Raw genomic sequence first — 17,193 nt, forward strand, 5'->3', positions numbered from 1 at the left:
CACAGAGCAAGCTGTGCTCTCGATGTCCTGCTTGTTGTTGGGCCTTAGGAATGCCAGTTTATGAGTGTCCTCATGTGTCTTATCTCCCAGTGGTCAGTGTGTAGTATGTTTACTTCTCACTGACACAGAGGCAGTGGGATGAGCACCTTGCAGCTGTTGTCATCTGATTTCAGCATCAGTACTCCTTGCACCTTGTGGATCATGTCTTACAGGGAAAGGTCTGTCCAGATTTCTGGGAGAGAGTGGGGTGGGCAGTGGACAAACTTATTAAATGTATTTCATAATGTGTTTGAGGATAAGATCCTCAGCTGTATTCTTCCCAATTACAGAAGCAGTTACAGAAAACTCTTGTAAGCAGTTTTCTAAGATGCCACCTATTTGAAAGCACAGTGTTTCCTGAAATTCAAATGTGGGGTCTGGTCCCATAATAGTCTGGAAAGGGCATCTGCATTAGCATGTTGTGCTCTTGGCTGACAATGAATTAAGTAATTGTAATTGCTGAGGAAGAGGTCCCAGAGTTGCAGGCGTTGCGTGGTTTTTGTGAAAGGCAGTTCTTGGGATTGAACAAGGAAATTAATGGCTTATGGTCTGCTATGAGGTAAAATACTGTGCCATAAAGAAATGTATGGAATTTTCAGATACCAAATATTATAGCTAGGGTGCTGCTTTTTTTTTCTATGAACGATTGATCCGGGGTAATGTAGTCATTTTGGATGTGTGTGCAATGGGTTGTTCATGCCTATAATCACTGTGTGAAAAAACTATGGCTCTGATGCCATGTTGCGAAACAGCAGTGGCCAAAATAAGGCATTTTGAGGGGACATGTGTCACCTGACATGGAACTAACTGTAGATAATGTTTTAGCTTGTGAAAAGCCTCCTGGCACTGATACGTCCATTCATATTTTTCACTGTTCTTGTGTGGATTCTTAAGGAGTTTTCTGATCTGGGCAGCACTTGCTATAACTTTGGCATGATAATTTATTGTATTTTGATGAGAAAAGACTGAAGGCATTTTAACTTTGAAAGAACTCATTATTATTATTATTATTATTATTATTATTATTATTATTATTATTATTATTATTCTGGCTTCCACATGTTGCTGAGTAGGTTGAAATCCTTTACAACTCTATAAGTGGCATAATTACTTTTCTTGCTGTTCAAAGAATTCACACCTGTTTAGGTTGTACTTTATTCCATTTTGTTGTAATGTCTGGAACAGTAGATGTAAATTCACAAGATGTTGCTATCTTGTAATGCCTCTTACTAATACATCATCCAAATAATTGATTGCGTTTGGAATGTCTTATATCAACTGCTCCAAAAATTGTTAGAAAATTACTGGCACACTAGCAATTCTGAAAAGTGATTTATTGTTTCTGTAGAATTCAAGTGGAATGTTGATGACCATGAAATGGTGAGACCGTTTGTTTAGTGGCAATTGTAAATAAGCTTTGGATAGATCAGTTTTGAGAAGTATTATCCATCTGACAGTCTTGATATGAGCTCTTACGACCTTTGAATGAGATGCACATCAATCTCTAATTGTGCCATTATAATTAATTTAAAGTCACTACAAACATCTAGTGAGCCATATGGTTTTTGTAAAATTGCCAGTGGTGTTGCCCATTAATTAGACGTGACTGGTGTGAGGACATCTTGTTGCACCAGGCAATGTAATATGGACTTGAGGTCATCTCGCTATGCATCTGGCACTGGTCAAGCTCTAAAGTAGTGAGGTGCTACAGAAGACTGTAGCTGAATGTGAGCTACATAATTATTTGCACACCCTAAGTCTGTTGGAAAAAAGTCTGAAAATTCAGTGTGTACGTCAGGATCATCAGATGGTACAACTGCTGACACAATGTTGATGCCAGCTGCTATTTTAAAACCAAAAGCAAAAGTTCTTTGTGCCTGATGTGATGGTACAATTAAGAAAACAATTGGATGGGTGACTTCGTACAATGCTGTTACTATGCCTGTATTGTGCAAAATTGTGAGGTGCTTGGTGTGGGATTTTAATCTTTGTGATGTTGGCTGAGGAGACGAAGAACCAGTGTGAGCATTGTTTCTTCATTTATAATAGAAACATGCGAACAGGTATTAACAAGAAATTTTATTGATTGGTTGTTGGTCATTAGTGGGAGAAAAAACTTTTGTGGTTGCTCTGTGAAAGGGTTCAGCTGTAATGAGTTCATGCTGCTGTGGTTTTGTCATTGCATTGCAGTGCCACCTTTGCAAACTTCTGCCACATGCCCTTTACATCATTGTACATGGCACATTTCCCTACAAGGACTCTGAGTGTGGATACATATAGCAAAACAATCCGAGCACCCTGACACTGCTTCCTGTCATTGGTATTGTGAGGGTGGGTGTAGAGGGACTGCAGTGATATTGTGGGTCAAATATGTGCTGCTGTGGGCTTGTTTGGGCTTTGTCCCTAAATCGGAATTAAGCTGGACTGTGTTAGATATTTTAAATGGTTTTTACAGGGGATAATGCTGCTTTCGTCAACTTGGTACTGTGCTGCATTTGAGCTTTCAAAAGTTTTTGCTGTTGTTAACACTCCTTCGAGAGTAAGATTTCTTAATTTCAGTGTCTGTGCACAAACTATTTTTTCACATGCATACAGAATTATGACACTACACACCAATAATTCAGCGTAGGATTGTTTGGCATTTTCATTTTTAACAAAAACTTATGCTTACAAGTCAGCCCTTTGACATCAGCTGCCCATGCTGGATATGACTAATGTTACTGCTTGTTGTTGTTGTGGTCTTCAGTCCTGAGACTGGTTTGATGCAGCTCTCCATGCTACTTTATCCTGTGCAAGATTCTTCATCTCCCAGTACCTACTGCAACCTACATCCTTGTGTATCTGTTTAGTGTATTCATCTCTTGGTCTCCCTCTACGATTTTTACCCTCCACGCTGCCCTCCAATACTAAATTGGTGATCCCTTGATGCCTCAGAACATGTCCTACCAACCGATCCCTTCTTCTGGTCAAGTTGTGCCACAACCTTCTCTTCTCCCCAATCCTATTCAATACTTCCTCATTAGTTATGTGATCTACCCATCTAATCTTCAGCATTCTTCTATAGCACCACATTTCGAAAGCTTCTATTCTCTTCTTGTCAAAACTATTTATCGTCCATGTTTCACTTCCATACATGGTTACACTCCATACAAATACCCTCAGAAACGATTTCCTGACACTTAAATCAATACTCGATGTTAACAAATTTCTCTACTTCAGAAATGCTTTCCTTGCCATTGCCAGTCTACATTGTATATCGTCTTTACTTCGACCATCATCAGTTATTTTGCTCCCCAAGTAGCAAAACTCCTTGACTACTTTAAGCGTCTCATTTCCTAATCTAACACCCTGAGCATCACCTGACTTAATTCAACTACATTCCATTATCCTTGTTTTGCTTTGTTACTGCTTATGGCAAAGAAAACATATGAGCCTAGCTGCTACAACTTTTGTTTGCTGCTTGTAATGCTTGCAGAGAGAATGATGGATTTAGGCAAACCAAAACTACTCAGTTTAATTTTGAGGACATAATTTCTGAAGAAGAAATAACATTTGGGGGTGAGGAGAAAGCAGAAAAGTGACATTGGTTATGCTACTCTGCTGACACTTGTGGTATAAGTCATAGTAATTGTTTTCTGAATGAAATTGTGCAAATGGTGGCAGCAGACACTGTTCTAGTTGGTGAGTTGATGTGGTGTAAATTGTTGCTACTGTTAAAGAATTTTTTGTCTTCTGCTGGTGCTCTGGTGCTGCATTTGATGTTGCAGCTGTTGCTTTTGTAGTTCTGCTTCTTGTATCTGCTGTTGCATTTGAAGTTGCAGCTGTTGCTGTTACAATTTTATGAATTCTGAATCCATGGTCACTTAGCTTGGTCTGTTGTCCTCACATGCACACGAAGTTAAGGGTCCTCATCACCATTATTACATCTACTACCATTCAACACACTTTATTACACAGAAAATATGGACACATGGCAATGACTTGATAATTTACAATTTCTGTCCACACCAGGTCATAGTAAATTGTAGGACACACCAAGAGAACAATCCAGATAATCATAGGTCTAGCAGATTTGTCAATAACGTGTAGAACAGCAGTTCAAAATGTAGTCTAGTTGAAATGCAATAAACAGCCAATTCATGGAAGTATGGTGTAAGTGAGGTAAAGACTTAAGCACAGCATGATTTGAAGAGTCTTGCAGCCTGGTAGCTGGGCCTTTCCTGTGGCTTGACATCAGCATGGGACTTGGCTGGTGCCTTTCACCAGCAACTGGAAGAGTTATTGATAGAGGACATGTCAGGGTACCGACATTTCTGCTGGGTCACAGAGATGTAGCAGTATTGTTCTCATCACAAAATTTTAAAACAAATGTAGTATTCTGTGATTAAAATATCAAAATGTCAATAATGGAATTGGTCAATTCATATAAATAACTGTGTGTAACAATTCACAGGAATATGAAACTGAACATTAATATAGTCTCAATCTTAGGCAAAGTAGGTGACAGACCTCAGTTCATTGGTAGGTTTCTAGGAAAATGCAGTCAGTTAACAATGGAGATTGTTTGCAAAACACATGCGGTTACACCTCATTGAATATTTCTGAAGTACGTAGGGCCCATACCAAATATACCAACAGAGCTGGGTATCATAAATGGTCACAGGTTTGTTTGACCCACAAGAGAGCATTGTGGAGGTGCTGAAAAGAATTGAAATTACATGTGCTTGGAGATGGTCTCAAACTATTCTGGGAAAGCGTACTTACAACATTTCAAGAGCTAACTTTAGGTGAGGAATCTAGGAATATACTACAACCCCCACAAGTACTTTTCATGACTGCGAAGATAAGATTAGACTAAGGTAAAAGTATTTGAGCTATTTTTCATAGTATTATATTTGTTGGCACATTTCAAACTAATCTAAACTTTGAACCACACTACAAACCTGTCTGTGACCATAGTCTTCATACCAACAAGTAGTAAAAAATTTCGAATAAGTTAAGGAAAACTGTTGCATTGCCAATTAATTTGCCTTATGGTGTATGTACACTAGCAAATAAATTTTCACAATTCATTAACAGAAGCTACCTCTGTAAGTTCTTTGATGTACATCACTCCTAAGAAGTCAATTTCCATAGGTTTTGTCAAGTTGCAGAAATAGTTTCTGCAAGTTAGTGAGAACAGGTTCTTTCATCTTGCTGCAAGTACTTGCCAGTCTCTGTATGTTTTTCTCAGAGTTCCAGATGTTTTATACGTTCAGTACCAGTATGAAAATGTCAGTATTGAAAAGGAAAATGGCACAAAGACAGGAGACCCCCCCCCCCCAAAAAAAAAGGAATGTAAAATTGGACCCTAAAACATAATTGGCCTTTGCCACCCAAGGAAGTATAAAATGAATGTACAGATTTAGCTGATTTTAAATGGTAGTTTAACATTTCCTGTGCCACAGACATGTTCTCTGCATTCCGTGCTGATGGAGGCTTTTGTTATGGCTGTACTGCATGGCAAATGCTGGTGCCTGCACTGATGATATGAAATAGTTACAACTCGATCTTTCTCAAACTGTTAGGTGAAAAAATGTGGTTTTTGAACATCTTACAGTCTGATAGCTTCACTCGATAAAGAACTGAATTACTTTATGTTATCCATCATATGTGCTGTGCTGCATCAGATTGAGTAAAACATTGCACACAATTTTAAAAAGTTTGCAGACATAGAAACACCTTGCTTAAACTTAACGTATGGTTGATTTTAGCTCAGGTGTTGCAGGGAATGAAGTGTAGGTAAGATATCAGAATTTCATTTAAAATTGAGAGCAGAACTATAGCTTGTTTTGTTCTCAATGTATCGAGTTTTATATTTGATGGATGGTGACGCGCAATGTGCCTATTCATGTCCTTGCACGTTTTGAATCATGGGATCATAACAATCATCATACCTCATAAACTATTCAAGATATTGCTATTGTAAGCTTTGTACCATTTCCTTTAGGTTTGTTCAGAGGAAGGAAACTAGTTTAATTAGATTCTTGGGGCTGGTCAAGCTTTTCCATGATGCCATAACATAATCAAGCCATAGGTACAATAGTCCAAAATATGATTTGCTCTATTGTATTTTAATTGCTTCCAGCATAACATCTCTTGCTGGAACAATAGACTCCATGAATGTTTTTAGCATTTACAGACATTAATTGTTTCACAAAGAATGTGCAAACATAACAAAGCTCCACTTTGTGTACTAAAAGCAAAGTACCCCAATTGTTAAGTCCATCTTTTGTGCACAAAGAGCCAAGTAATGAGGATTGTGTCAAGTGTCATACCACGTAGATGACTTCATGTACTATAGAATGTAACTGGAAATGTTGGGTTCTTAATTCACTCAGTTCGATTCTGATGCTGCAGTGGTTTGTTAATTGTAGTTTGCATGACTGCTGGTTTATCTCCTTCATTGTCAGCTGTTCATATTAGCAGTATGTCACACTTCTCCTAAACAGGTGGCACATAGGTTGAGGCACTCAAATATATTCAACAGGAGCAAAACTCAAATCCTTGTGTGGTTACTCAGATCCAGGCTTTCTGCAGTTTCTTTGAATGTCTAAATGCTGATGCTGGAATGGTTCCTCTGGCAATGCTGTGGTCAGTTTCCTTCCCAATTACTTTTTGATCTGAGCTTGTGCTCTGTTGTGTGATGAGCTTGTCATTTATGGGATGTTTAAACACTAATGTTCTTCCCTTCCAAATGACACTGAAGTTCAAACTTACCATTTTCTGTGAGAGCTGGTCTCGGGTCACAGTTCTTCTTCCACCAAGTGATCATAATTGTGTGCATACATAAATTGTGTGATGTCCCTTCACATCCAGTGTCACATCGCTGTCTGTGTCATCATTGTTCCAGAACTGGCAGCTGCCGCAGCATTATCCTTCCTGCAATGGTATGAAATGTAGATAAGCATATTGCCATACTATGATGCATCGCTCTTAACAAACCTCTGTAACGGCATTATACCTTCTACAAGTGTGGACCACCAATTTTGCAGAAAACTGTACGAAAATTTTATGGAAGAATATCACATCCCTTGGTGTGTTTTTGTCAGTAGGTGGTTGTGTGTAATTTAAATATTACAGGATCAGGAGCTGACCTAATGTTGAAATGTATAAGTTGGTGCTAGCAATTGGTTCTCATTTGAAGATGAACTTTTTGTAAGGTTTCATACAGTTTCTTTCTAAATTCTGTTCCAGTTGCCATAGTGAGTGTCTGTATCTTGTGTTTAGTAGCTGTTTAAACTGTTAAACAATTAGCTTCTGATTGGACCTGAGTTAAAATGAGGCTGCTTGGACTTGTGCACATCATCTGTAGCCTGCACTCCCCTCTGTCACGCGTGTGTTCGGTAAAGCAAAATCACGGTTTTTGTCCAATTCTTGCAGAGAAGTACAGAGGTTTCACCTAGACTTATCTCATTTAGCCAGAATTATGGACACTGTTATTTCAGTTGCATCATCATTTGTGATATTATGAGAACACTCGCTCATAGTACCAATATGCTGTAGTTTTTTTATTTCAGAATAGGAGGTTCTTAAACAGTGTTGAAATAAGAACTTCACATTAGTTACAATGTGAAATTGAACAGTGCTAAAATAAGAACTTCACATTAGTTACAACGTGAAATTGAACAGTGCTAAAATATTGTGATTATTTATGTAGAGAAACATCAGAGCTCATCACTGTGTCGATTTTGAGGACCCCCTCAAAACTTAAGACTTCATAGTATGAAGGGCTCATGTTTCTCATATAGGTATTAGGAGAACAACAAGTTTCACCTCTGTGCCTGTCATTGCCTAATAGATCTTCATTTTGTGAAATTCTTGTGCAGTGCAGGAACAGATGATGTTGTGCTAATGGCTTCAGGTCTTTCATTACGTTATTTGGTAAAACATAAACGCAATGCTTATTGCAGTGGATGTAGAAATCTTCCCAATTGTAGTATAGTTCATTTAAGAATACTGATAAACTCTGTAACCTATGCATGTATGCATGCTGCGGATAAGTCTGATGGTGTTTCGCATGCCTGTGAGGATGATGTCCTCACCTCTTATATCTGAAATCTGAGTGTGAGCTCTGTTTTTTTGCAGCCCTGAAACACCATACCTCTAAACTAATGGATTACTCAGAATTAAGTTTTGTTGAAACCTTTGGGTTTCGCGGAGAAGCACTGAACTCTTTGTGTGCCCTTGGTGACTTGACAATTTTAACACGCCACAGTAGTGCCAGTTGTGCAACAAGACTGGAATTTGACCATAATGGACACATAACAAAGCAAACACCATGTGCTCGTCAGGTGAGTGATGACAGTTTGTCAGTTGTGGATCGCTATTTAAATTAAGTCTTTCTAGATGGGAACCTCGTTTGTTCTTTATGTGCATGTGCTGTATCTATGATCATGTATTTGTATGAATTGACGTAAATGATTTGTATAGGTAGGGACAACGGTCTGCATCAAGAACCTATTTGTAACATTTCCTGTGAGACATAAGGACTTCCAGCGCAACTTGCGTAAAGAATTCAGCAAAATGGTGCAGATTCTACATGCTTATTGTCTCATCTCCACCGGTGTAAGGTTTGTATGCAGCAAAGCATTTTGTTGTAAGCTTCTTAATATCTTCAGTTTTTTTCCATTTCATTTAAACAATTAGCCCATGTTAAAGTTTTATAACTGCAAGATTCACATTAAAGTTTTAATTTTTTTTTGGCTATGATAGAAATGGTTTTTTGTTGAATTAATCAGTACTGTAGCATTTTAGCATTTCTTATTGTCTGTTACTACCTTAACACCAAGCTTATTTCTACATTTTGAAATTCAAGAAATGTCATTGGTTTCAAACTGAAGCACAGAGGCTAAGTTGTCAAAGCACGTTTTTCTCTGAAAGTGATTCATTGATGACTGACTGTCTGGGAATTTGAAGTTAGAAGTCTGGGGGCACAAGTTTAGGAGAATTTTTAGGAGATGTGTTATCATCTCTCAATCATCTTCTTGTGCAGTTACTTTTTCCATGTTAATGGGAAGTGGTTGTGCCTGATTGGATTGCAGCCACACATAATGACTTCATCTTCAATTGTGGTTGCAAGGCATGTGAGTTGTTGGCGATAAGTTTCACCAGTTTGGCTTACATTCCTGGAAAGTGGTATTCAGTGTGTGACACCTGCATCCAACAAGATTTATAGAGCTATCACTAGTTGATGTGCAGAAACGTTTACATTGGTGTTGCTGTGTTGTTAAGGCTCATTCAACCTGTTTTAAATTTATTTTGATGTTATGCCTCCAATTTTTGTTGCTAGCATACTCTTCAGTAATGTTCCTGAGCTAAATGATAAACATGACAATTAAGGAAACTCATGACACAAGGATGTACCTGGATAACAGAGTATCAAGCATGATCAAATTTCCCAACAGCAAATCTGTCCTGAAGTTTTGAATCTCTAATCACAATAAAAATCCCAGATTAGAAGGTGTCTTACACAACTGTTGCAAGCATTACGAAGGTTTATTAACTGGAATCAATTACTATTATACACTGAAGAGCCAAAGAAACTGGTACACCTGCCTAATGTTGTGTAGGGCCCCCACGGGCATGCAGAAGCACGCTGCACAATGTGGCATGGACTTGACTAATGCCTGAAGTAGTGCTGGAGGGAACTGACCCCATGAATCCTGCAAGGCTGTCCATAAGAATCCGAGAGGGTGGAGATTTATTCTGAACAGCATGTTTCAAGGCATCCTAGATATGATCAATAATGTTCAGGTCTGGTGAGTTTGGTGGCCAGTGGAAGTGTTTAAACTCAGAAGAGCATTCCTGGAGCCACTCTGTGGCAATTCTGGATGTATGGGGTGTTGCATTGTCCTGCTGGAATTGCCCAAGTCCATGGGAATGCACAATGGACGTGAATGGATGCTTATGTACCTGTCATCTTCCAGAACCATATCAAGATGTATCAGGGGTATCACCTCACTCCAACTGCACACACCCCACACCATTACAGAGCCTCCACCAGCTTGAACAGTCCCCTGCTGACATGCAAGGTCCATGGATTCCTGAAGTTGTCTCCGTACCTGTACACGTCCATCTGCTTGATATAATTTGAAATGGGACTCGTCTGAGTGGGAAACATGTTTCCAGTCATCAACCGTGCAATGTCAGTGTTGGTGGGCCCAGACGAGGCTTAAAGCTTTGTGTTGTGCAGTCATCAAGGGTACATGAGTGGGCTTTCAGCTCTGAAAGCCCATATTGATGATATTTTGTTGAATGGTTCAAACACTGACACTTGTAGATGACCCAACAAATAATCCGCAGCAATTTGTGGAAGAGTAGCACTTCAGTCATGCTGAATGATTCTCTTCAGTCGTCCTTGGTCCCATTTTTGCAGGATCTTTTTCCGTCCACAGCAGTGTCGGAGATTTGATGTTTTACCGGATTCCTGATATTAATGGTACACTTGTGAAATGGTCATATGGGGAAATCCCCACTTCATCGCTACCTCGAAGATGCTGTGTCCCATTGCTCATGTGCTGACTATAACACCACATTCAAACTCTCTTAAATCTTGATAACCTGCCATTGTAGCAGCAGTAACCAATCTAACAACTGTGCCAGGCACTTGTTGTCTTATATAGGCCTTGCCAACCACAGCACCGTGTTCTGCCTGTTTACATATCTCTCTATTTGAATATGCATGCCTATATGTAATTAGTACCTTTAGCATTACAAGTGATAAATGCTACAGTAATTTCTCTATTAATCATACCAAGGGTCTCAAAAATGCCCACCTCCCGCGTCTCTCCTTTTCTTTCAAAGTCTTCTTTAATCTAGACCACCCACCTCCTCCATGGATATTCAACAGCTCTTCATCATGACATATTCCATTCCTAGTACTGACGAAGGAATTCGGTTAGGCTGCAACTGTTTCATGTGGCCGTACCACATTGGTCTCAATGCAATCAGCGTTCCCTCCATGATCACTTCCACATGCAGGTACCTCGTTATGTGGTGCTCTGATATTATCTACTCTTGTCTTTGTAGAGAAGTGATAAGGAATTTCATTTCAGAACCTTGTAATTGGTTTGTGCATCTTTTGGCTATGACACAGCTCTCCAGACTACATGACATAATGACTAGAAGGAAAGATGGGAAAATGGGCTGTTGAGTTTTTAGAGGGACATCCTTATCCCAGACAAGGCTTCATATTAGATTGAAGAATTTGGATCCTATGATTACTGCCCAGAATCTCAGTTTTGACACTCCTATCACGTACCACAACACTACCAATCTATGTGAAATTATTCACATTCTCAGTCTTGTTCCTTTGCAGAAATAGGTTTCATGGAGCCAGTGTTCTTATTAGCATTGCCACTGTTGTGTTTTTAGTTACATTTAATTAGAATCTTTAAATCTTGGAACATGGTGCTCCATGGATTCAATTTCCTCTGTACCTCTGTTATAGTTTCACTCCATCATTAACATCATCTGCAAATACAAGAACATTTAGGTCTTCTTTTTCTGCTTACTTTGTGTTATTCACTATGGTATCCATGAGTGTGATGAGAGTAATGGGGAAAAAGAAGTGCCCTGTTCCACACTTCTCTTTCATGTAAACATATTTCACCTTCTAGCACCTGTTTATGTTTCCTCACAGTTTACATATAGCATCTGAAATTTTGTAATTAGGGAGTTAGGGACATTATATTTTGCTAAGCAACACATTATTTTGTACCACGGCACACTGTCATGCACTATCTGATCAAAAGTATATGAACATCTATTAGCGAACACTTTTGCCTTTATGAGAGCTTGAACTCTGCTGGGGACCCTTTCAGTGAGGTGTTGAAGTGTCTGTGGAGGAATGGCAGCCCATTCATTCTGAAACCAGAGGAGGTAGGATGTTGGACTCTGGGGTCAAGAGCAAAGTTGACATTACAGCACATTCTAGTGGGTTCATGTTGGGACTCTGGGCAGGGCAGTCCCTTTTAGGAATGTTACTGACCACGACCTATTGCCTCACAGATGCTGCTTTGTGACAGGAAACATCGTCATGCTGATGCAAACAGTCATCATATCCGAACTGTCCCTCTGCTGTATGCAGCGCACATTACTGTAAAATATGTTTGTACACTTTTAGTTCTAGCATCTTTGGTAAGCAGAATAAGGGGACCACACCCTATCCATGAGAAACAACCCCATACTGTGAAATGACAGGTCATACATATACCAGCCATTATGTAAAAACTGTTCAGCCCTTTACATCAACATGACTACCACCAAGTTATCAGTTAGGCTGGATGGGCTTAGGTAGAGGGTGTATACTGGCAACACACAATATCCTGTTGCAGAGCGTGCTCTACAAAATGATCTCAGTGCCTGTTACACCACACATGCCATCTGGATTCTTCCCCCAGACACCACTTTCTCCGAACTCCAGAGGTGGGAGCTAGTGCTACAATATGGCCTTGGTTCTGGCCACCCACCTGGCTTTAATTTATGTTAATTTCTTATGTCTCAGCATTTCTTTACAGTAACTGCTACTTTCTTCACTCTGTTTTAGTTTTCTATATCTTTCATTTTCTGAACTGTCTATTTTTCGCTGCACCCTTCCACTTTTATTACATACAATGCACTTAGTTTTCACTCTTATTAACTCATGCACTATGTTCTAGCAGTAATCTCTGTCTTGCATATTACCCAGTTTTACACCTTTAAGCTCTCAGGTTTTCAAATCTCATCTGGTGCAGTCTTCAACAATCAGTCTTTCCTTCTCATCCTGTCCAGTAAGTCTTTCCTGATGCCGAATTCTGGGCGACTTTTCCAAACTCTACCCCTTTTCCCTCACTCCTCTTCCTTCCCCTTCAACCCTTCTGCCAGAAGTAGGAGCCACTGGTTCTGAAAGCTTGCATACGTATAACTTTTTTTATATGTGCGTTCTCATGCTGCCACTTAGTGAGTAGATGTTTAATCAATCCAGTTCCACCATATTGTAGTAAGACCTCCTCCGTACTTCACTGTCAGTGTGATGTATGACCACTGTCCAGCGGCCAGTGGCGTCACTCTTTTACACCACCTCAAGCATCACTTACTACTGAAATGTGTGGGTTATGAAGTGCTGCTTTTCTTTTTGAGATTCTACATAGTCATTGTGCTAGCCACACTGCTGGAAGCACTTTGGAATTGCCAAGCTATTCCTTGTGCTGATTTCATGTGATTTTTTACAAGCACCCTCCACAATGCATGAAGGTTCCTCTCTGTCAGTACATGAGGTCTGCCACATTCTGTTTTAGCTGTGGTTGTTTCTTCATATTTCCGGTTCAGAATCACATAAAAAACAGTCAGCTTGGGCAGCTTTAGAATAGTTGAAATGTCTCTGACAGATTTTTTACTCAGGTGGCATCCAATTACTAGTTCAAGTTCAAAGGCACTGAGCACTCCTGATCTTCTGCTATTACTGGTTCTTTACTAACTACACAGTGCTTGTCACCTCCTTTTATACTGGCTGGTCTGCCTCTTGTGACATCCATAGTCAATTTTGTGTTACACAGGGGTGGGCAGGTACTTCTGATCATAATGTACATTGTCGTCACATCAGGTCTTTTCTTTCCCCCCTAATATTTCCCCATTTATTGACTGTAAAAATAAGTTGAACTGTTTCTCTGTTAGTCATAAATACATCCTGTTTTTTTCAAACTGAGTTTCAAGATTAATTCCTAATACGTTTTTCGGAACCGGTTACATGATCTTTGTTCTACGATAATAAAGTGATATCTGTATAGTTGGTACACTTTTTTCATTTTCCTTTCTGAAATATCTGAATTATAATTTCCCTTGTCCAGTTACTGCATATCCCATTTTCTTTCCAAATCACACCCAAGATTCAGGGCAACTGTGGTATTCCATTGATCCCCGCTGCCTTTTTTATATCTGAAGTTGACTGATCATCTTCAGGAGACTTTGCTCCTTTCATTTGTTTCAGAGCATTTTCTTTTTCTGTCCAGTAATTGGCGAATGCTCTTCATGTAGTTCAGTGACTCTGGGTTCATGGTATTTCTTATTCTCCTCATTCAGTAAATTTGCAAAATAAATCATGTCTTCTCTTATTCTTTCTATGTCTTTGTTGATGATTCCTTCTTCCTTTTATATTGCCTTATCTCTGTGCTTTCTGATTTCATACTATTCATCAAGCCATAAAGTATTTTTTTTATTTTCTCTACTTTTGAAAGTTTCTTAGTGGAAGTATCCCAAATTTTCTCTTTTTATTCTTATGTGTATATTCCTGCTCAGGTGTGGCTGTTCTTAATACATTCTGTGACACAAGAGCATTAATTTGATTTTCTTGGAGGATCTTTGTTTTTCTTTGCCATTTTTCAATCATTAATAATAATTTTTCTGGAGAAGGAAAGTTGCTACTCACCATATAGCGATGCGCACACACACACACACACACACACACACACACACACACACACACACACACACACACATGCGCAAACACAACTTGCACACACGTCTGCAGTCTCAGGAAGCTGAAACTACACTGCGAGCTGCAGCACCAGTGCATGATGGGAGCGGCGACTGGGTGGGGGAGGGATAATATGGTGGGAGTCGGGGACTGTGAAGTGTTGCAGTTTAGACGGACGGCAGGAGAGAAGGTGTGGAGGGGGAGGGGTAAGTAGTGGAAAGGAGAGAAGTATGAATAAAAATAAAATGAAATTAAAAGACTGGGTGTGGCAGTGAAATGATGACTGTGTAGTGCTGGAATGGGAACAGGGAGGGGGCTGGATGGGTAAGAACAGTGACTAACAAAGGTTCAGGCCAGGAGGGTTACGGAAACGTAGGATGTATTGCAGGGAAAGTTCCCAGCTGCGCAATTCAGAAAAGCTGGTGTTGGTGGGAAGGATCCATATGGCACAGGCTGTGAAGCAGTCATTGAGATGAGGGGTATCATGTTTTGCAGCGTGTTCAGCAACAGGGTGGTCCACTTGTTTTATTGTGCCTATTGCGACTCAGCATCTCCACTATATGGTGAGTAGCAACTTTCCTTCTCTGGTATTGTTACATTCCATCGTGGATTTTCCATTGTTTGGTAATAATTTTACTGTTTTAATCCTTGAGTACCATTTTTTTCATTTATTTCAGTATTTTTTACTCGACTTTTTATTTGACCACACACTTCAACATCTCAACTGATTATTGATGTTTTGTATGTATTCTACTTTTCTTCATTATTCTCTGGCACCTTCTTTTGCACTTTTCACTGCATCCAATTTTGAAAAGCTCTCTTATTCTCAACTGCATTCAACTTCTAGCCTCTTCCTGTATATTTCACCATGCAATTTAGATCTGATACTAGAAGCTTTTGGTCACTTTATAAACATTCACCTGAGATGACTTTTGTGTCTCTTACCTTTTCCCCTAAAAGTTTATCTGTTATCAAGTGAGGTGGTGTGGTGGTGTCACACTGGACTTGCATTTGGGAGCATAATGGTTCAAATCCCTGTCCAGCCATCCAGATTTAGGTATTTCATGATATTCCGAAATCAAATGCTGTGATGGTTCCTTAAAAAGGGCATGGCTGATTTCTTCCCCTTCCTCTGTAATCCGAGCATGCACTCTGTCTCTAATGTCCATGCAGCCAATGGGATGTTTGATCTTCCTTCAGTTTATCTTTTAATATATAGTCAATAAGTGTTTTAAATTTTCAATCTCAGCTATACACTATCTGATCAAAGGTTTCGGGATACCTATTAGTGGACATTAATGTGGGCTACGTCCACCCTCTGCCTTTATGATGCCTTGAACTCTGCTGAGGATGTGTTCAGTGAGGTGTCTGAATGTCTGATGATGAATGGCAGTCCATTTTTCCTCAAGAGATAAAACCAGAGAAGGTAGTGGTGTTGAACTCCGGGGTCTGGAGCAAAGTTGACATTCAACCTCATTCCAAATGTTTTCCATTGTCCACAAATCATTGACTCTGCCTCACAGACACTTATTTCTGGCAAGGTGCATTGTCATGCTGATAAAATCAATCAATAATCATCTCTGAACTGTCTCACTACTGTATGCGGTACACAGTGCCATAAAATATGTTCATATCCACCTGCATTCAACATTTTCGCAAGTGCAGTAATGGAACCACACCCTGACCATGAGAAACATGCCAATACCGTGACACCACCACCTCCGTACTTCACTGTTGGTACTACACATAGTGGCAGTTTAAGTTCTTCAGTCTTTTGCCATGCCCAAACCATTCCATTGTATTGCCTCAGGGAATAGCACGATTCATCACTCATTTCCAGTCATCTGCTCTTTACACCACCTCAAGTGTTGCTTAGCACGAACTACAGAAATGTTTGGCTTACAAGGGGCTGCTTGACCATTGTAAGCCATTCTTTTTAACTCCTTATGCACAGTCATTATGCTAGCTGGACTGCTGGTAGCACTTCAGAACTGATGAGAGATTCAGTTCACTAATTTCATGCAATTTACTACAGCAGCCCACAAATGCTCAGTGGCCTCTCTCTGTCAGTAAATTAGGTATGCCTGGTGTTGGTTAAGCTTTGGTCGTTCTTTCACATTTCCTCCCCACCATCACATCGCCAACAGTCGACATGGGTGGCTTTAGAAGGGTGGAAATGCTCCAGATGGCTTTGTTACTCGGGTCACATCCAATGACTAGTCCATGTTCTAAGTCACTGACCTTTCCTAACCGACCCATTCTGCTGTTACTGCTTTGCTATTGACAACTCAATACTCCCTGTCTTTATTTATACTGGCAGGTCCACATCTCCTGACATCATCAACTCCACATTACATAGGGCTGTCTGGATACTTTTGGTTAGAAAGAATATAGAGGGACCTTGTGACTGATCTGCTTTTTGAAGAATGTATTTGTTGTGACTCGCCGATCATTCAAAGCGCCACTACGCAATTATGCGCGTCCTCTACGTGCGGCGCTGTCTGCCAGCCATGCAGCAGCTGCGCCACCTAAGCGGCCAGCCGAGCAGCGGCCGCTAGACTGGGACTCAGTGCTCATTCGAATGCTAACGTGTACACATCTTGCTTGTCAACTTACTCTGTGACTTATATGTGTTGTGTCGTTCTGAAATATATGTGTTA

General features: G+C 39.9%; 1 protein-coding gene across 3 annotated transcripts in view; it reads left to right on the forward strand.

Annotated features, from left to right (window-relative positions):
- The window catches only part of LOC126473471 (mismatch repair endonuclease PMS2), a 143,344-nt gene that overhangs the window by 11,524 nt on the left and 114,627 nt on the right, over positions 1-17,193 (forward strand). For all 3 annotated transcript variants that reach the window (XM_050100544.1, XM_050100545.1, XM_050100546.1), the window contains 2 exons: positions 8,167-8,372; positions 8,512-8,651. In XM_050100544.1, coding sequence (XP_049956501.1) covers positions 8,167-8,372; positions 8,512-8,651 — 346 coding nt within the window. The remainder of the gene's footprint in view (positions 1-8,166; positions 8,373-8,511; positions 8,652-17,193) is intronic.

The sequence above is a fragment of the Schistocerca serialis genome, chromosome 4 (assembly GCF_023864345.2).
Source record: "Schistocerca serialis cubense isolate TAMUIC-IGC-003099 chromosome 4, iqSchSeri2.2, whole genome shotgun sequence".
In the NCBI taxonomy this organism is placed as follows: Eukaryota; Metazoa; Arthropoda; class Insecta; order Orthoptera; family Acrididae; genus Schistocerca; species Schistocerca serialis.